Below are 21,305 nucleotides of genomic sequence, written 5' to 3'. Positions count from 1 at the left end.
TGTTGATCGTGGTACTTCTTTTGTTTGGACGAACATATATGAAAGATTGATTGGATCCTTCATTTAAGAGTTACCAAACTTTTAAAGCTACATATTTTAAAAGCGAAAAAATCTAGTTAAAAAACAAATAAGTAATGTTACCTCCAAACGTGTTCCAAATACCGATGCCTAAGAACCCGAATACTAATTCTGCAGAATTACGAATAGCGTTGACTATAGCAAACACACCTCCTGTTATAGCGAACATAGCAGCTAAGGAAAGACTGGAGATTGTAACAACCCAGCTGTTAAAATCAGGTAGGCTCTCTTTAAACGCTTCTTCATCGTCTGTAAAACAAAGTCAGAAAATTTTAGTTTCATATGTACAACCTCTAACTACTACGGAATTTTCGTAGTTTCAGAAAATACTTTTCCTAGAGGTAGCAAAACTAGTGGATCAATTTTTTTAAATAACTTAATTAGACTTAGATTTAGATTTTTTTAAACTAAGTGTAACACTTCTTATAAATAACTTAAAGGGAACTTAAAGGAATAACTTCAGGAAAATAAATGATAAAATAAAAATTCTATAAAATTTGCAGAAACTAAGAGTAAGGCAGTGGTTTTAATAATTTTCTTCTAGGTGGAAAAATGTCTTCTAGGTGTAAAAAATCGCCAAAATGGCGATTTTTTAAATAAAGTTTAATAATTTTTAAAATATTTAATTCATTCGTCTGTTCTAAATCCCAGATAACTCTTCACAGCAAGATGATGCACTTTGTTTAAAATCATTGTTTTGCTTCAAGTGTAAGGCATATAAACTATGGCTTTTTTTTTATTTGCCTTGGCGACAACTCATCGAAAAACCATGTAAAGAGAAATGAAACATTGGCTAAGAAAAATTAACCCCTTAACGCACAGATTTTTTGAAAAAAACCGGCCAAAAGAAAAATTTTTTTTTTTAATGTAAAAAAACACACTTTAGAACAAGGTTTCCATTTGTTGCCGCTTCTGGTTCAACTTTTCTTTTGGTGGAAAATTTTTGATATACCCTTTTATATAACCTTTATAGTCTGGAATATAGCCCAGAAATATAGCCTTATATAGTCTAGAAATATAGCCTGGAAAGAATAGAAATATAACCTTGTATAGCCTGCAAATATAGCGTTTTGTTCCTTGGAAAAGGGCTATATTTTATTCTTGAATAAATAAGTGTTATAGCTTACAATCCTATGTAAATGATTAATATCAATAAAACGATTTTTTTTCGTAGCTTTCACATTGTTATTTTCAACTCTCGATTATATTCGACTGTGAAAAATTATGGCAGCATGAAATACAACGCCGCTCGAATTATCCCTAGTGTGCACAGTTTAGCCCGTTCAGCGTACTCGATTTAACTCGAGCGCACAAGTTAAGGGGTTAAGCTGTGTCCAGAGAGGCCGAAAAGAGACTGGCAAGTAAGGCTTTTCAAGCATCCTTAAACCATTTTAACATAAATAAAATTTTCTGATTCTTTAATTTTTTACTATAATTTAAATTCTTTCATATTTTGGTTCTTTAATAATAAAGATATATAATAATATTCTTTAATAATATTAATTTCTATTATGATATTAGAATGCAAGAATCTTGCAAGAATTTCATTTAAGTGCCGCTAGAATTATTAACGATTTGATTGTAGTTGTTACTGATAAAAATCGCTCCTGCAATAACCTCCTGCATCAAAAAGCCTCCACACGGTCTTTTCTAAGTAGTCCGCGCAGACTATTTAAAAAGTGAACCAGTTGTGCGCATGAACCCAAAACCTTTTATAAAAGTAATTGAGAGAAATTTATCATGTATATTTGAGAATTGAATCTGTAGTGGTTGACAAGTGAATAAGGCAAACCGATTATATTCATAAATTAAACAAATTTTTAGTCATATATTTGTTACCATTTTCTTATTTTAACTAGATTTTGTATTAATTGACTCGTTCGAAAAGGGGATCTCCTTCCCAGTGGTCTGATCGGACTACCTATAAAAAACCGTGTGGAGGCTTTCAGTTATAGGAGGCATTGCTCCTGCCCATGACTGCAATGTCTTCTCTCCAGAAGAACAGATTGCACTCGTAATTTATTGATAATAAATCAAAGCATTTCATTAGAAAATAATGTTTCCTTTTAAATATAGAAACAGATCTTACACTATTGGTCCTCGATGAAGCGTACGAGTTTAACCCTTTCGCGCCGACTGTCGCAAATATGTGCCAGCTATAAAACCGTATCAACCAGGGTAAAAAGATAAAACTGGTAATGAAAATGATTCTTTAGCAGTTTATTTGTGGGCGGAGTTATAATTGTTTGATTTATTTAATTCACCATTACTTTGTTCAAAATAAAACTATTTAGTCATGCTTTGAATAAACATTGGTTAGATATATATATGATTAAACTAACAATAATTAAAGTAAAAGCAAAGTAAGTCTATCAAATCAGAAACGACTACATTTAAGTTACCGTTTTTTATTTAATTGCGTCCTGATTCTGATTTTGTACGAATGCTTTTCTGAATCACCCGTCCCTAAGGGGTTAAGAGCCTGTGTCACGTTTTATCAGAACGGTCTTATCATAAACAAGTCCAAAAAAAAAAAAAAAAAAAAAACACAGAACTGCCAACTACATCGCTTATTGTAAATTATTTTATGGAGTGGTAGGCAGTAAAAAAACAAACAAAAACGCAGAACTGCCAACTACACCGCTTATTGCAGAATATTTTATAGAGTGGTAGACAATATAAAAAAAAACAACAACGCAGAACTGCCAACTACGCAGCTTATTGCAGAATATTTTATCGAGTGATAGACAATAATAAAAAAAAACACACACACACAGAACTGTCAACTACCCAGCTTATTGTAAAATATTTTATAGAGTGGTAGACAATAATATTAATAATAATAAGAAAAACACGCAAAACTGCTAACTACACCGGTTATTGCAGAATATTTTATCGAGTGATAGACAAAAAAAACAACAACACAGAACTGCCAACTACACAGCTTATTGCAAAATATTTTGTAGAGTGGTAGACAATGAAAAAAAAAAAGAAAAAACACACACACACACACAGAACTGCCAACTACGCAGCTTATTGCAAAATATTTTATCGAGTGATAGACAATAAAAAAAACACAGAACTGCCAACTACACAGCTTATTGCAAAATATTTTATCGAGTGATAGACAATAAAAAAAAACACAGAACTGCCAACTACACAGCTTATTGCAAAATATTTTATCGAGTGATAGACAATAAAAAAACGCAGAATTGCCAACCACACCGCTTATTGCAAAATATTTTATAGAGTGATAGACAATAAAAAAAAATTAAAAAAGAAAAAAAAAACACGCAGAATTGCCAACTACACCACTTATTACAAAATATTTTATAGAGTAGTAGACAATTAAAAACTAAAGCTTTCAAAAATTTTGCTAACTTTGTCAACCTTTTGAAAGCTGGACCAAAGAATATACAAGTTATTCTTTGACTTGACCACGAGAGAGCTCGAATAAAATGGCGTTTCAAATGAACTCGTGAATAATTTTATCGAAGTGTAGTGGAGAATCACTTTAAATCGTATTCAGAAAACAAAGAATCATACATTAAACAGGGCTGCCATCTCTCTACGCTTTAAGAAATGAAAAAAAAGTCTTCTACGTTTATGTTTCAATCTATGTTTTTTGTTATGTTAATTTGATTCAATGTTATTTTTCACCCCACTTGCAAATGATTCAAAAGTTCATACGAAATGCCACTTTGTTCCAGCTCCCTCGTGGTGTGGCTTTTAAAATGTTGGCAAAATATCTGAAGTTTCAGTTTTTAATTGCCAATTTGCTCTATGAAATATTTTGAAAAAAGAGTACTAGTTGGCAGTCCTGCATTAAACTTAACTATCAAAAGAAGAAAATTTTCCTCCAAAGTGTAGAATGCAGTCCTGAATTTCTCGAACACATGAAATCAATACTGTTCTTAAAAGTTTTTGATTGATTAAATATTTACCTGTGAAATTTTTGTCTCCTCGCTTAGTATAGATGTTAAAGTTATCATGAAGATCTTTAACTCGTTCTGTTGAGTTTTCTTTGGAACTATACATACACGTCTTCAATTTTGATACACACACAACTGAAAAGATTGTAAAAAATGAAAATTAGTAAATTATAATGATAAATAAAATAATCAATTCTTTAGTCTACATAACAGCACAAAGTATAGCCCATTTTTCTTTTTGTATATTCTGGGGAGCACAGACATTTTTAGGTTAGTTTATTTGTCTTATTTTTATATTGTTTAATTCCCTCTATTTACTGAAGGATTTTATTTTATTTTATAATGGTCGTTGAACTGCCGACCCAATTCTTGGGTTTATGACTTCTAGTGCCTAACACCGTAGCCTTGTAATTTTGAACCCAATCCAGAAAACAAGGGGACTCCTGGATCAAGTATTTTGAGAAATTTGTCTTTCTGGTGGAATTAACCCGCATTTGCGTTACATGGAGAAGAAGGCCACGAGAACCTCCCACGGTTAGCCTGACGACAAAGGGATTCTAACCCATGATCCGCCTACCACTGAGGATATTTTACGTCAGCACTGTGGTCGGTGCAAACCTCGGACGGAATTTGAAACAACCAGCCGACGTGTACATAATTCGTCTATCTTTTTTATTGTCTATCTATTTGGTGCTCTATCCCCTTCCCCCAAGTCACCCCGGCTCTTACTGCAGGGATTGGACAAAAATGTAAAAGCACTTCTTTACCTACACTATGTAAACTATCTTTGTTACAGCAGCAAATGTTTTGAAAGGCATTGCATGGCAAAACTCCTCGCACAATTGAAAAATCATGCTTGAACCTTTTTAAAAAAATGGAGCCATATTTACACACGCTAAATTCGGACCTCAGACTCAGATTTGACTCAGCCTTTCATCCCATCAGTGGGTCGATAAATGAGTATCAAGCATGCTTGGGAAATAAACACTGAGGTTTCCGCGTTCGGCTGACCACCTAACCAGAACATCTGCTCTTGCACCCCAGAGCCCAAGGTCAAGAAAACTGAGATAGGCACAGTAGGCCTTGGCCCTCTATGGGCTGTCGCGTCACTGAGTTTAGTTTAGTTTTATTATGAGAAACATTTAACTTTTCCTATAAATCTGAAGCATCGTAAAACAACGTATGTTTTATTCCATTAGCAAAGAGCTGCATTCTTCAATTAGCTTGCGATATCTGTATTTCTCACAAGAACTGATTAAATATGCCGAAATTTGGTTGTCATGTTTAAGAATTTTCAAGCATATGTTTTAAGAAGGCTTTCAGTTTAACCCGTTAAAGCCCAGCCACAACAAAAGGGAACTACGTATCAAAAACACCAAAATGAAAACACTTATTTGCTAATGCTAAATTAATAAATTTTTTTTCTTCTGTTATCTGTCACTTTACCCTTAAAAAGTAGTGAAATTTGACTTCATTCAACTGTTATGATAGACTAGTATTAACTATATTGTTTCTACAAAACAAACCTTTTAATATAGCAACTTGTGTTATCACTTCCCCCCCCCTTTTTTAGGAAAAGAGACCGTTAAGCCAACCAAATTATGCAAAAGTAGGCAAAGTCATTTTTACCTATTTCTTGTATAAATATAGAAAAAGGATAATAGAATATTATTTCACTTTATTTCCTTCTTACAATCCTAACTTATAGCAAACATGTGTATAGTGCGGCTTTCAGGAGAACTCCTCATGACACCAGTCTCGCGTCGTGGCTGGTACCATGGTTACGAGGGAAAGTCACTTCGAATAGGGGTGTGGGATGAATAGTTTTGTCGTGATCTTCGCATAGGTCAGCGTGAATAAACCAATCAATACCATCATTTCTCCATTTCTTTCCATTAGAAATGTGCTCTCGCCTGTTACCATAGCAGCAGACAGTCCCTGACTTTTCGCCTGGAGGAGTTCTCAAAGCCGGACTATAGGCGACCACCGGCCATGCAATTTTCCGCCTTACTAAAGAAAAAGTATTCAGTTATTTAAGGAGTCCTGCAATACACTTACAAATGCTCCCTTTGTTGGTCACTTATCTATATATCATACTTCCCTTTCTGACTGCTAACTACTGAAATCAATATTTAGTGTAAATATAGACATCTTAAGCTATTGCGGACTACTAAATTTGAGTATTTTTTCTTGCTGCTACTTTAACTTTATCAGTATTGCGTATAGCTATAAGCTTGCTCTACCGACAATTCCATCTGCTATAGATAAGTGCCGTTATAACGAGCTTTTACTACATTTTCTATTCAGCTTTTACCCTGTTCACTCATGGTCATAATATCACGTGAAGTAGAAGAACGAAAAAAAGAACGTTCTCAAAAAAAGAAGAAAAAAAAAAAAGACAGAGAACTCGTTAGTGACTTTTAATTTAATAATCTGATTTTCATGTATGAATGGAAAGAGGGGGCTAGAGTAGACAAATGGAACGTTTCTGTTATTTATCTCTCGAATATACAGCAACCTCACTGCCTGTTGACCGTAAAGATTCAACACAAACTGAACTTAGATTCAAGATGAATGGGATACGTCCCAGGTGCCCAGATACATTGCACCCCTAGTCTAGACTAGTAGAAATAATCTAAGCCTCGTTATCTTATTACAGGGTTGCCACGGGAGACTAAAAAACTCAAAAAGGGGTGACTAATAAAATTCAAACTTTTATTAACCCTTTCGCGCCGACTGTCACAAATACGTGACAGCAAAAAACCGTATCAATCAGGGTAAGAAGATAAAACTGGTAATCAAAGTATTTCTTTAGCAGTTTATTTGTGGGCGGAGTTATAATTTTTTGATTTATTTAATTCACCATTACTTTATTCAAAATAAAACTATTTAGTTATACTTTGAATTAACATTGATTATATATATGATTAAACTAACAATAATTAAAATAAAAGCAAAGTAGGTCAGTCAAATTAGTAACGACTACATTTAAGTTACCGTTTTTTATTTAATTGCAACTTGATTCTGATTTTGTACGAATGCTTTTCTGAATCACCCGTCCCCAAGGGGTTAAAGATAGCGATATTAGCGATTTTTTCTAACACATTTTTTCTCAATTTATAATTAAAAGTGCATGCAATAAATGATTGTGTTAAAATAAGAATAATTTGAAGTGTAAATCATAGTGATAGTTACGATTGATTAATTAAAGAAATAATAAATAAAAAAAAATTATTGAGTTTCTACCACTTTTTACATATATAATAGCATGTGCCATCTCTGGATGCTAGATATAGATCTCGTCATTTGTCGCAAAGTGCCACTTAGTGATTCATCGAAAGAAATTCTAAGAAGACATATAAATAGTAAGTTATGAGATCAAAAGTTTAAGTTGTAGTAAAAGAGGTTAGAGAACTCAGGATTTAAATTGTTTAGCGAAGGTTAAGAGTCAAAACATTAATCGAAAGCACTACAAGTCAAGATAATTTGAAATCGATTAAGTATGTACAACATAAAGTAAATAGAAAAACTTTTCTATTAGTTATTTGCAAGGACTAAATTTGAGAGAAATCAACAATAAAAATTTCGTACTTTCAAAAAATAATTTTTTAGTGGTAGCAAACGATTTGCATTTATACATTATTAATTAGAAATAGCATAGGTGCCAACTCTTCCGGTTTTCCTGGAAGATTTCATTTTCTTAAAGTAATAGCGCAATTCGTGTTATTCCATCACACTTTCTGAATTATAATAATAATTATAAATGAGTTTGACTACCACTATATACATATAATTACAACAAATATATAAAAGCGTAATATTCACTATTACAGCGAATTTCATCCCAAACATAACTTAAATAAATATTTTTTTTAGTAAAATTGTTTTTCTGGTAATTATATTACTATCGGTAACAAATTTACACTTGGAAAATACATTCTCAGAAAGAGTGAACGTTGTCAGGTATGTAATCGAATTTAAACCAATCATCCATCTAAGCAAGCACGTAAAAGGTCAAATAGATAATTTATAAAGTTTTTAATTATTAATACTTTCTGGAGCAGCAAATTTCGATTAATAATTTTAGCCAGGCAGCACACGTGTCAACTAAACTTAAGTGACATAATTAAGCTCTTTGTTTAACGAATAGTAGTTGTTGAACGCTTAAAATAAATTAATTTTACATTTTTAGAGGTTTTGTTGAATTAGTGTCGCCAGACTGACTAGACAGCACCGGAAAAGGTTTAAAAATTGTATTTGCTTCAAAAATTTCTTCTAACCGCTGGAAAATATGTTTCGTTGGAATAGTCCATTTCCTTTATCACTTTATGTGACTTGTCTGTTTTTTCAAAGGAAATTTCTTTTTATGTCCATTTTCTTAAGTGTTCCTTTATGTACATAACAAACAAATAAAAACGATCGTGAGATTTCATTTTCTCGAAATTGTTTTATTTCTTTAGAGCTGGAAACTTTTTCTTTTTATACTTAACGAAGTAGACTGTAATATTACTTTAATTTTTGCATTGAAAAAAATAAATAAAAATTGGTTAATGTATTTATTTCCATTTATTTTAGAAAAACGTGATTCTTAGGATTTTTTTTTTTAATGTTCGGTTATTGAACTTAAGAGAAAAAGCAAGTTCACAATTTGTTGTCTGCGACATAAAGAGGCCAGATAAATAGAAAACAAGATACGAGATTACCAATTCAAAATATGTTCACATTAACAGTAGAAAAAAAAAATCACCTTTTGTTGGCCTTAATTGTCTGTATTGAAATTGAGGCTTTCTTCCATTGGAAGAAATTTTCTTGTTTCATTCTTAAAATAAAATGGAATACAGGATTTGCGTCATTAAAAACGAATATAGATTTGATTTGTGCTGTTTTGAGCTAAATAAATTTAAATAACACGACTTGTAAATTAATTTTTAAAAAAAGTTTATACGTTACAGTCGACTTAAGGATTTTTCATATTCATTTGGTTTGCAATCTTCTCGTAATTTTTATAAAATAGATTACTTAATTTATTTCTTTTCATGTTATTTACCACAAACCATAACTATTAGTCTCATTCTTGAAATGTATATTTCATTCAAATACTGTTGTCGTAAAAAACCAAAAGTAATTAAGCGCGAAGTTTCAGTGATTAGATGACTGAGACCCTTCGAAAGATTGGGGTTTAACCCTTTCGCACCGACTGTCACAAATACGTGCCAGCATAAAACCGTATCAATCAGGGTAAAAAGATAAAACTGGTAATCAAAGTATTTCTTTAGCAGTTTATTTGTAGGCGGAGTTATAATTTTTTGATTTATTTAACTCACCATTACTTTGTTCAAAATAAAACTATTTAGTTATGCTTTGAATTAACAGTGATTATATATATGATTAAACTAACAATAATTAAAGTAAAAGCAAAGTAAGTCTGTCAAATCAGCAACGACTACATTTAAGTTACCGTTTTTTATTTAATTACAACTTGATTCTGATTTTGTACGAATGCTTTTCTGAATCACCCGTCCCCAAGGGGTTGACCATACCTGCCAACTCTTCCGGATTTTCCGGAAGATTTTATTTTCATATTTAAAGTGGTAGTTAAAATATACTATTTTTTTCTTTTATAAACTTAATTTTTAAATGATTTTGATCACCACTATTCTTACAAAAATTAAGCACATATATAAATATGCGTTACTATCATGGTTGTCATTTTCAGTTTTCTCAAATGCAACGTATTTGTTTGCATAAAATTGAAGTTTTAATTCCATTTTAATACCACTGGGAAAAATGATAATGGAAGGGATTAAAAGTTGGCAGGTATGGTTAACCCTTTCTAAAGCCGTGGTAAGTATACTTACCACCAATTTTTAAAGTCTATGGTGAACTTTTTTACCACTTTAAATTTAGGTTTCCATTTGTCAATAACTTCAGCTTTCTTGGAGTGCGTTTGAATAAATAAAAACCATTTGTTAGTTTAACAAAACGTATAAAAGTTATGAAATGCATTATTCCTTTTGAAGATTGTCGCATTTATAAATTTTATTTTATAAACAAATAAAAGTCAATAAGTTCCTAATAAGTCGTGTTAAATATACTTACCACCAAAAAAATGGCATTTTTATAAACAGAATGAGTTTTTTTTTCTATATCAGTTACTATTCTCATAACTAGTATTTCAATTCCAAAAATACTTTAATTTACCTTTGCTAGAAATAAATGGCCTATTAAAGGGTTAATCATCAATCGAGGCTTGAAATCCTAAGAACTTCGAATAATTAGTACCAGCTTGCCTGAAAAGTAAAGGTGGTTTGTGCGCAATGTCGACCGCATTGCCAATATCTTTAGACCATAAGTAAAAACCAAAAATAATTTTGCAACATATTCTACTTCTAGGCTATTTAGAATTTCATATTTCAAATGGCGGACTGAAGAATAAATGAATGATTAAATGGATAGATTGAAAATAAGAATGAATGAAAAATGCGTGATTACGATTTGATTAAACCGCATTCACTTTATTTTTAATTTAGCGTACTTTTAAAAATTATTACATATTAAAAATAAGTCCTAATACGAAAAATGCATAGCAATATACAAACAAAATTTGCATGCAAAATACATACACAAAAAACAAATTGAAATTTTCTTATTGTATTCAATTCTCAAAAAATAATAATAGTGCTATTTACTTTTTAGACATTTTGTTGAGCAAATATACTTATAAAAAAGAATATCATCAAATTTTATGAATAACTTAACACTATCAACTAACTTGTAGTTTTAATTTATAAATTCCATAAGTTCTTTTTTTTAAACTCTTTTTTTATTTAACTTTTTAGTAACGCTGCATGCTATTTAGGTAAATGAAGCAACTCTAGACTATAATTAAGGCCTCATTACTAAGTTTATTATTATTATTATTCATTTTAATCTCAGAAAGATTCGGTCATTTACGTTTCACGTACTTCTTCTTTCTACAAGTAGGTAATTGTTGTTGAAGAGAGATAATAATTCTTACACAAATACTTGAAAAATAAAAAAAAGATTAAATTAGTTGTGAAATTGTATCAAAATAGTAAATGATATCATTCGATTTATGTTCTTTAAAAATTTAATTAGTGCAGTCATTTGAGGTGCATTTCTCTTCCTTTTTTTTTAATGAAATCGTGTTTTTAATTAGCATTCTTTATCAGGTTACATTCTTTAACATTCCTTATCACTAGGTTTGCGGACGTTTCTTACATACCTATCTCTAAGAACACGTGTCAATTTGACGCATGAACGAATACATGTAACAGCACTTACAGAGATGCCAACTTGCTTCGGACAGCAAATATATATTTTAAAGTGGTAGTTTATCAATTGTGATTCTTGGTTTAATAAATTCAATTTAGTAGATTTTTATCCACCACTATATCTAAATAATTCTTAGGCTTATATAATTCACCACTTTATGTTTCCAAAATTTACTTAGTAGTTATTTACCGTTTCATTAAAATTATTTTGTCTTGTCCGGAGCAGTTGGCATCTCTGCACTTAGAAAGCAATGTAATTATATACTATAAGAAAAAAAAATTAAAATATGAGATATATATTTATGAAATATTCTTGTATTTTATTTTCAATACTCGAACTAAGCAACTGAAACCTTCAAAATCTGACATCAATTGACATTCTGCTTTGGCCTTTCTATTGTTGCTTATCGGCAACAGTTGTTTATCGCTTGTATCATTTGAGATAACGATAACGGATGGAAGTATTGTCGGTACATTTCTATTTATTATTGATCTGATGCTTGCATGTTTACTCAAAATTTTGTCTAAATTACGATCGCGTCAAATTGACGCGCATCCGTAGAAATAGGTATACCAGAAAGGGAATTTCAATGAAAGGGAATTTCAATATTTCAATGCTTTTGAAGAAAATTGACTTCAATATATATTTACCTCGATCAATAGATAAAAGTCATTACAAGAGATAAAATAAAAATGCAAACGGGTTTTGTAATTTTCCTTATAAAATTCGAAATGCGTCAAAATGACGCGTCCCGTAAACCTAGTGTTAGAGTATTGTCTGTAGTAGGTTCATACTATGTTAAAAATAATGCGGTAGTAATCAAGTAACAAATAATGTTGTAGCAAAATTTTTATTATGACGAGATATATATTTTTTTATATGTCTACTAGCTTGTACTCTTTCCGAAATTGATTTTGTCAATTGACAGTAGAATGTCAACTGAATTAATTTTGGAGGCATAGATGACAAAATATATGAAAAAAAAAATGATGTGCAGAAGCAAATGAATGAATAAAATAAGCAGAATTTGCTTACTTTCGTCAGGATTTTAGAAAAAAACTGAGCATTAAGACTTATACAAAATTTAATTTACTTATAAATCGTCATAGTCAAAATCATTGCCATTCTTTTTTCAATTAAAAAAAATATTACACTTTATTTATTTAATGTAGTTGTTGTTGTTGTTCATTTACGTCGCACTAGAACTGTACAATGGGCTATTGGCGACGGTCTGGGAAACATCCCTGAGGATGATCCGAAGACATGCCATTTGCCACCACAATTTTGATCCTCTGCAGAGGGGATGGCACCCCCGCTTCGTTAGCCCGACGACCTGCATGCGAATATTTAATGTAGAATGAGAAGGCTAGGTGTAAACATGAGGCTTGGGCAGACGAATGGAATATTTAGATTATTTTGCACCTAAAAACTCACAAAAAATTTTGGTAAATTAGAAAAACTGTGGTTTACTTTCATATATAGTTACTTATCTTACTTTTACGGAAGATTTTATTTTTATATTTAATGTAGAAACAAAATTTTTGTATTAATACTTATTTTTATTTTAACAAATTTGATTTAATCTGTTTTTAGCTACCACTACATTTAGAAAGTTTAAACATACGTAAAGAGGACCACTTAGTTTTAACCTATTACATACCTGCCAACTTTTACGCATTTGGCGTAAAATTTTATTTTTATATTTGAAGTAGTAGTAAATATATGCTATTTTTTTCTTTTATAAATTTAATTTTTAAATGCTTTTGATCACCACTATTCTTAAAAAAAATTAAGAATATATAATAATATGTACTACTATCATTGTTGTCAACTTAAGCTCTTTCAAATACAACGCATTTTTTGCTTGAAATTGAAATTTTAATTTCATTTTAGTACCACTGGGAACAATTATAATAGAAGGGATTAAAAGTTGGCAGGTATGCTATTATGTTGTAAGTGATGGTATAAGTTAATTCAAGTAGTTGCAGAAGCGCCAACTAACTCCACTTATTTAAAAAAAAAAGATATATAAGTTATTTTTTAGCAGGTATGTTTTAGTTAACACGTTGAATGGCATGTGGGTTACCGGTGACCGGCACAGAGTTTGTTCGTAGCGCCACGGGGGTCACCGGTGACCGACGAAGCCAAGATTATTAGAAACACATAATTCGAGTAAATTTTTTAATTTTTTTATATTATTATCGTTACTAAAACGGTAAAGTATTTAATGCAATATAGAACACACAAAAATAGTTTTATTTACATGCACAGAAATGCCAACTTGCTCCGGTCAGCGAATAAATGTTTTTAAGTGGTAGTTTATTAATTGCGATTCTTGGTTTAATAAATTCAGTTTAGTAGACTTTTATCCACCACTATTTCTAAACAATTCGTAGACTTATATAATTCACCATTTTTTTCAGACACGTAATCGGTTATGCAGTGGTCATTTGATATTTCGAAAATTTTGGTGTGGCAAAGTTTGAAGCTCGTAGTTTAAAGTAAAGTACAAAAAGTAAAGTACAAAAATTAAAAATAAAGTACTGCAAAATAAGTCTTCGACGTTGCGGACGTGATGGAAAGACAAGCACGCCTACCGGGCGTCAAAACCTCAGTGACTCTACGACGGATGAGGAACCCACAGAATTCGACAACAAAATCAAATCACGCAATATGACTACATATCAAAATCATCCACGTGGCGGATAACGGCAAACCGAAAAGACATCACGAGAACCAACGGTAAATGTGGAAAGCATGAATCCAGGTGAACGAATGTTATATGAAGAATGGATGGAAATGATAAGGATGACCAACGAACCAATTGAAACAACAGCGAAAGTGCTCCAGAATTGCTCGCAACTCAAAACTCAACTTATGGAAACTCAAGATGCAGGCCAAAATTTAGAACAGAAAAGCGAAATGACCACCGATACAGAAAATACTGCTAAAAATAATGCAGAGCCCCCTCCAAAAAAGCGGAAAAAGAAAAAGTAAAATAACGTTGAAAAATCTGAAGAAAATTCCTTCATGACTACAAATAGCAGCACTCCATTACTACTAGATGTCGCCACTTCCTTGCAACTTTCTGAGACCAATGTAGATCCTGACTTAGCCAGGAGGATTACCATGCAACTGCAGCTCCACCCACAACTCCAGAAATAGATCTACCAATCATGCACATTAAAGCTCTAGTCCGTGGACTTCCAGTTGGCACCAATGCAGAACATATCTCCCTTGAATTGGCCAAGACAGACATTATAACACAAAAAGTCATATAGTTTAAGAGAAAAGTGGGCGAGGCCTATCGGCTCCTCCCACTTTTTTTTCCACAATATTGATCAAAACAGACCAAAATCAGCAAATCTACTCAGTTACGAACATTTGTGACCTTCCCGTGAAAATTGAAAGATTCCGTGGAGGGAATAGCCCAATCCAATGTTACAACTGCCAGAATTTCGGCCACACTCAGCGAACGTGCAAATCTCAACCAAGATGTCTTAAATGTGCCGCCGACCACCGTTCCTTTCAGTGCCATAAAGACAAAACTACACCACCCAAATGCTGCAACTGTGGTGAGGCACACACCGCCAACTTCACGGGATGCAGCAGCAGCATCCGTCCCCCCAGGAAGGGCTCTCGAGCAACTCCAACTATAACTCCACCAACATCGGCAGGTCAAACCCATAGACTTGTCTCAATCATCAAAGAATTAAAAGAACTATTAAAAACAGAGAAGTCCTACAACTACTTCAAGCAATCATGCGTGAGTCCACTCCAGATTAAAGCCACTTTGACTAAACCTGAACTCTTTTTCGAACTTTTGATAATATCTCTAGTACTATGCATATTTATATTCTTGAATGCTTATCACGCTAGATGGCGTCACTACGGCTTAGAAAAATTTATGTAGAATCTTCATAAATTATAATTTTCATAATTATTATTTATAATCTTCATAATTTTCCCGATCATGTGTATATATGTTATCATCAATTTTTTATGCTCAATTTCAAATTTCAGCTGCAATTTATGTAATATCACAGATAAAGCTTGTATCTCATGTATATCGACCTAATCATGGCTGTATTCACTTCTTTTTTAACCCTTTGGGGACGGGTGATTCAGAAAAGCATTCGTACAAAATCAGAATCAAGTTGTAATTAAATAGAAAACGGTAACTTAAATGTAGTCGTTGCTAATTTGACAGACTTACTTTGCTTTTAATTTAATTATTGTTAGTTTAAACATATATATAATCAATGTTAATTCAAAGTATAACTAAATAGTTTTATTTTGAACAAAGGATTGGTGAATTAAATAAATCAAATAATTATTACTCCGTATCAACCCATCAACCTTACATATCAACCATGATAGGCTTTCTTTTAATTTTCAGGTTCATCTGAACCAGTTGTACATCAGTACTATGTATGTCCATTATAGGTATTTTATGATGAATGGGAAAAGGGGCATTATTTGGCCTCAGGAGCCCAGCTAAACCAAACAGAACAGAACAGATACGTTATGCTAATCCTTCTAAAAAACCAGCAAAATCTGTCTAATATTTGCAAATTTAGTTTGTAGTTTTTTACCGTTTGGCTAGACGGCCAAGCCATGTAGAATTTTCTTGGCATTCAACGTGTTAAATAAATTTTCCACCACTACATATCAATAATTCAAAGTATCAAATGAAATATAACTTTATTGCAGCTACCTCGCAATACATCACTTTATCATATTATATGCCTAACCAAATTATGACCAATAAGTTAAGATGAATCGCCTAGTGGTACTTTGCTCCAAATCCAGAGATAATAACCATTCCCAGCATCCCTGCAGCTACCTCGCGGCGACTCTATTAAAGAGCAGGCGTAATTATCCTTATTTTACAATTTAATCCACTACCAATTTATTAAAACTACTGTAGGAAACGAAACAGTTGGCATCCCAGTAATTGAATACAATATCCTTCTATAAGTTTTTTTAGCAACCGGTGGGAAAAATCTTTCCCGAAGAACGTAAAAGTTAACAGGCATATAGTTAAAACACAAAACAATAGAATGTTAAATTGCAAATAAAAAAAAACCCAGGTTTTTCTATAGGAAAAGTGACTTTGTATTTTTGTTTTAATATTAATTTTGGGCTATTTTTGTTAATCGTTTTTAATAGTAAGTGATACTGTGCTATGAATGATTACTATGCTTATTACATATTTTATTAGTCAACTTTGATATATCATTATTTAATCAACGAATAATGAGCTCACATGAACAAATGACTACAATGAACACTTAGTGATCACATTAGTGTGTACGAGGTCAATAATGCCCTCTTCAGACCCGAGGCATCCTTAACACGTTCACGCCGGGGTGACCCACCGGTGGGTCACGCTAGATTGTCTCATCTTGGCAGCGCACCGGAGTAAAAACTGGTAACAATAAATTTCATTTTTTAGTTTAGTTTTCTCTTTTCCCGTACCAGTATTTTCACTTTTCCCGGCGTGAACGTGTTAAGGATACCTCGCCAAATGCACGCCCCCCCCCCAAATCTGCAAAAATTAAAGAGTGATATCGTGCTTTTCTCAAGAGTGATTAAAAATTTATAAAATTTACTTCCGAATATTTTAATAAAATCAGTTATGAAGTTTTCACACCCCGATAAACGAAATGAAACTATTTTTTAGCAGATATGAATACCTACTGCAAAGTGTATATACTATTTAAAATTTAGCTACCACTTTAAGACAAATGCCAGCCCGTGCTAGGGGTATGCCATATCAGGTCTGAAGATGATATTAGGACTCTCACGGTACTAAGAAAATTTTAATGATGTCAGTAAATTCACCACTTATGGCAAATAGAGCCCTAGGAAAATCTCCGTATCCGGGGCTTTAATAGCAGAAACACACAACCAATTATTTGTGTTTTTCATATAAAGTGCACGTTTTAACGGCTGGGAATTCATGGAATAACGAGCAATTTGAGGTACGCATAAAATGAAGAGGTAATTGACAATTAATTAAATAAAATAGAAAAAAAGTGCTTAATTTTTTCAGTGAGTGAAACTTAGATGAGCTCTGAAATGTGGAAAGTCAGTGCATTTCTCACAAAATTGTTTACATTTTCTTTCTCGGTTTTTTTTTTTCTTTTTTCTTTTCCGCCTAAGATTATTTTGAACCCAACACTTTTCACGCGCTATTGGGTTAAATTGGTTTTAAAAGTGAATGAAAAAGAGAAAATCTATTGGGGGAAAAAAAGGAAGGAACTATCGGATGCAGTTTGTGTACAATCGAATTAATGTACCGAAACAGTTGCGCCATTTTGTAGTTGCGATAAAGAAATTCAAGTCATTATACTGAAAAATCTTCTATATCGAAAGCATGTCATTATAAAAAATATATAAAAACTGTTTACGCAATTATTAAAAAAAAGTTTTTATAAATAGTGGGTCTAACTGAAAAATCTGTTCATGGAAGTACACTGTCTGTTCACTACCCTTTTACGCAGTAACGCAAAAGTTTCTTGTATAAAAGAAAGCGGTCGAGTATTTACCCTTTAATTTAATGGTAATGTTCTAGCTTAAAGAAATACAGAATATACTAGGAAAAAGAGCACGTGCTTACATATTCAAACATGTGATAAAGGTATCCGACAGGGCTACGTGGTATTACATTTAAGGGTAAATATCCAATCGAATTTTTTTATATATAAAGGCTTCATTTTATTTTATAACCGTTGTTAAACAGCCAACCCGATTTTGGATTCACGACTACTAATATTCAATTCCGCAGCCTTATAATATCGAACCCAATCCCAGAAGACAAGGAAGCTCCTGGATCCAGTATTAGAAGAAATTTGCCTTCGTGGAAGACTTTTTAATGGAACTTACCCTTATTTGTGTTACATGGAGTGGAAAATCACGAAAACCTCCCACTTGCTTACCTGCTAATTTTTGATCTCTTGCATTATGATTATTCCCAGTGGTAGTAAAATAGAATTAAAATTTCAATTGTAAGCAAAAAAAATACGTTGCATATGAAAAAGCTTCAGCTGAAAATAATGTTGATAGCACATATTAATATACATGCTTAATTTTTTTAAGAATAGTGGTGATCAAAATCATTTAAAAAATAAGTTTATAAAATTAAAAATAGTATATATTTACTACCACTTTAAATATAAAATTAAATTTTACGCCAAATGCGTAAAGGTTGGCAGGTATGCTAGAGATATCAACTGCTCCGGACATGCCAAAATAATTTTTAAAAAAACCGGTAACTAACTACAAACTAAATTTTTCAAATATTTGACTATTTTTGCTTGTTTTTTTTGCACAAAATAAGTACTACAAAGTGGTGCATTTTATAAGCCTACGAATTATTTAGAAATAGTGGTGGATAAAAATCTACTTAATTGAATTTATTAAACCTGGAATCACAATTGATAAACTACCACTTTAAAATGCTTATTTGCTGTCCAGAGCAAATTGGCATCTCTGTAAACCTTTAAATCTATAATTTGCCCTAGGGCAACTGTGACTAATGACATAGTTATAGAATGCAGAGTTGCCAACTTGTTCCGGACAGCGAATAAATATTTTCAAGTGGTAAATTATTAATTGTGATTCTTTGTTTAATAAATTCAATTTATTAGATTTTTATCCACTACTATTTCTAAATAAATCGTATGCTTATACATTCACCACTTTATTTGTAGTGATGTTATTTATATGCCACCATAATGTAGCATAACACAAAATACACTGTAAATTATTTCATGATGTATGGGTTAGGGGCCGGCCCAGGCACCCAATTTATTTTAAATAAAGAAAAAAGTTATGTTAAACCTTTTAAAAAATTAGCAAAATTATTCAAATATTTTCAAATTTTAGTTTGTAGTTACTATTTACCGTTTTTAAATTACTTTGGCGTGTCCGGAGCTGTTGGCATTTATGATGAGCGAAAGTTTTAATTTTCCATATGAATAATCTGCAATGTAATTCATAGTGGTAGTTACAATTGAATAATGAAATAGATTAAATAAATAAAGATGAATTAAGTTTCAACTATTTCTTATATTTTTAATTTCCCGTTTTATCCCTGATTTAATTATTCAGTCGTAACTAATACCATAACAAACATTGTAAATTATTCATATCTTAAGCGAAAAGATTTATTACAATAACCTTCAATAGTAATTATAAAAAAAAAAATTATGCCAGAAAAATTTGCTAATTTTAATATTTTTTAATATGTTTTTGTTTTTTATTAATCACTATTTCTTACCTTTTTAGTCACCTGTGGCATCCCAGCAATATGTCCAACTACTTTTGCAGCGGAGCTGATAGTCGCGCGGTGATGTTTTTGACCTCGTCGAGACGGACGAGTGGGCGATGATATACATTCTCAGGTTGGCGACAATGAGGGTAAAAATAAATAAAACTGGTAGGAAAAATATTTCTATTGCAGTTTAATTGGGGTTGGAGTAATAATAGTTTAATTCACTTAATATATCACTACTTTATTCGAAATTATATAGTAACGCTTTGAACTAACATTAATTAGATAAGTTAGAATTAAAGTGAAAACAAAAATAAGACAGTTAAATTATAGAAAAATAAGCCTTGACCAAACTTAAGCTACCGCTTTTTATTTGATTCTGGTTCCGTATGAATACATTTTTACTCGCCCGTTCCGAAAAGGTAAAGTAAAAACGTAAAAAACGTAATAGTTCTTTCGCTGCCCCATTAGAAATTGCACAGTGTAAAGACTTCCGGATGAGTACCGGATGAGTTTTCAAAGCTTTATTTTGTTGAAATAACTTAATATGCACTGGGTGTTAGACTTCTTGCCGCAATTATTATTTAATCGGCTGTTTGAAATTTTTTTTTTTTTTTTTTTTTTTGCAGATTACTGAGAACTGTAGGAACAATGTTATTCTCTTTAATGATAGAGAAAGGCTCAAAAAATTTTAACTTTGCATTTCTGAGGTATCGTACTTAATGAACTTTAAAATCACCCTCTTCCAAAACTATTAGCCAAATAAAAAAAAATTCGCAGTTCTGACTGCCAAAAATAATTTCCCATTTAACGCATCGGCGGTTTTAATTGGTCGGTTTCCTTTTTCAAAAAAGTAAAAAGCCGTAAAGCAATTGCTTTATTGACATTCTTTAGCAATAGCAGCATAGTCAAGTGCTTCGTAGTATGTTGACGATCGAAATAATTATACTTAGGTCTCAAAGTTCACTTCGATGATTTAAAAAAAAAAGGGGAAAAAAAAACAATTTAAAACTTACAGGTCGTAAACTCCATATTTACACACTTGTCTAATTAATCCTGAACCGAACTGAATTCATTAAATGGTCAACTCATACTGCAAGCAGACAGTTGCCCATTCTTTATTTTACATTTTATAACCGGCGTTGAACAGCTGACCCAATTCTGAGTTTATGACTAACGATGACCAACTCCGTAGCCTTGTGATTTTGAATCCGAACCAGAAGACAAGAGGACTTCAGGATCAAGCATCTTTTTATCCAACTAACCTGCATTTGCATAACATGAAGAGGAAAAGCGCGAAAACCTTCTACGGTTAGCCAGGTGGTTAGGGGACTCTAAGCCATGATCCGTGTACCACTGAGGATATTTTACGTCAGCACTGTGGTCAGTGTGTGCCGGGTGCGGAATTCGAATCGACCTGCCGACCTGTCGAATCGATTGGTACTCGAACCCAGCTCACCTTATTGGGAAGCTAGCTCTCTACCCTCTGAGCCCCCACGACCCAAAGGTATTGATAAACTCGTGATCACAAATTTCGTACTGCTTCCTAATCTTTGCCTGTCAACTACTACGCGTTTAGCAAATATTTCATAGAATGGTAGGCATTACAAAACAAAGCTTTCAGAATTTCTGGTACTTCCACTTGGCCAACATTTTAAATGCCTCACCACGAGCTGCAACAAAGTGGTGTTGCATGTGAACTTTTAAATACATGTAGT

At 32.2% G+C, this 21,305-nt stretch overlaps 1 protein-coding gene across 2 annotated transcripts in view; it reads right to left on the bottom strand.

Moving 5' to 3' along the window:
- LOC107447234 (uncharacterized) overlaps positions 1–21,305 on the bottom strand; it is a 57,949-nt gene that overhangs the window by 5,350 nt on the left and 31,294 nt on the right. For both annotated transcript variants that reach the window (XR_015433688.1, XM_016062100.5), the window contains exons 2-3: positions 4,023–4,145; positions 142–327 (exon numbers count right to left, since the gene is read on the bottom strand). Coding sequence is in view for 1 of the 2 variants with exons in the window: in XM_016062100.5 (XP_015917586.1) it covers positions 142–327; positions 4,023–4,145 (309 nt within the window). In the remaining variant the exon portion in view is untranslated. The remainder of the gene's footprint in view (positions 1–141; positions 328–4,022; positions 4,146–21,305) is intronic.

Source organism: Parasteatoda tepidariorum, chromosome 5 (assembly GCF_982258835.1).
Source record: "Parasteatoda tepidariorum strain Cologne lab strain chromosome 5, Ptep-v5.0, whole genome shotgun sequence".
Classification (NCBI taxonomy): Eukaryota; Metazoa; Arthropoda; class Arachnida; order Araneae; family Theridiidae; genus Parasteatoda; species Parasteatoda tepidariorum.
The sequence above is the reverse complement of the archived record's forward strand: the minus strand, read 5'-3'. Positions and strand labels throughout refer to the sequence as shown.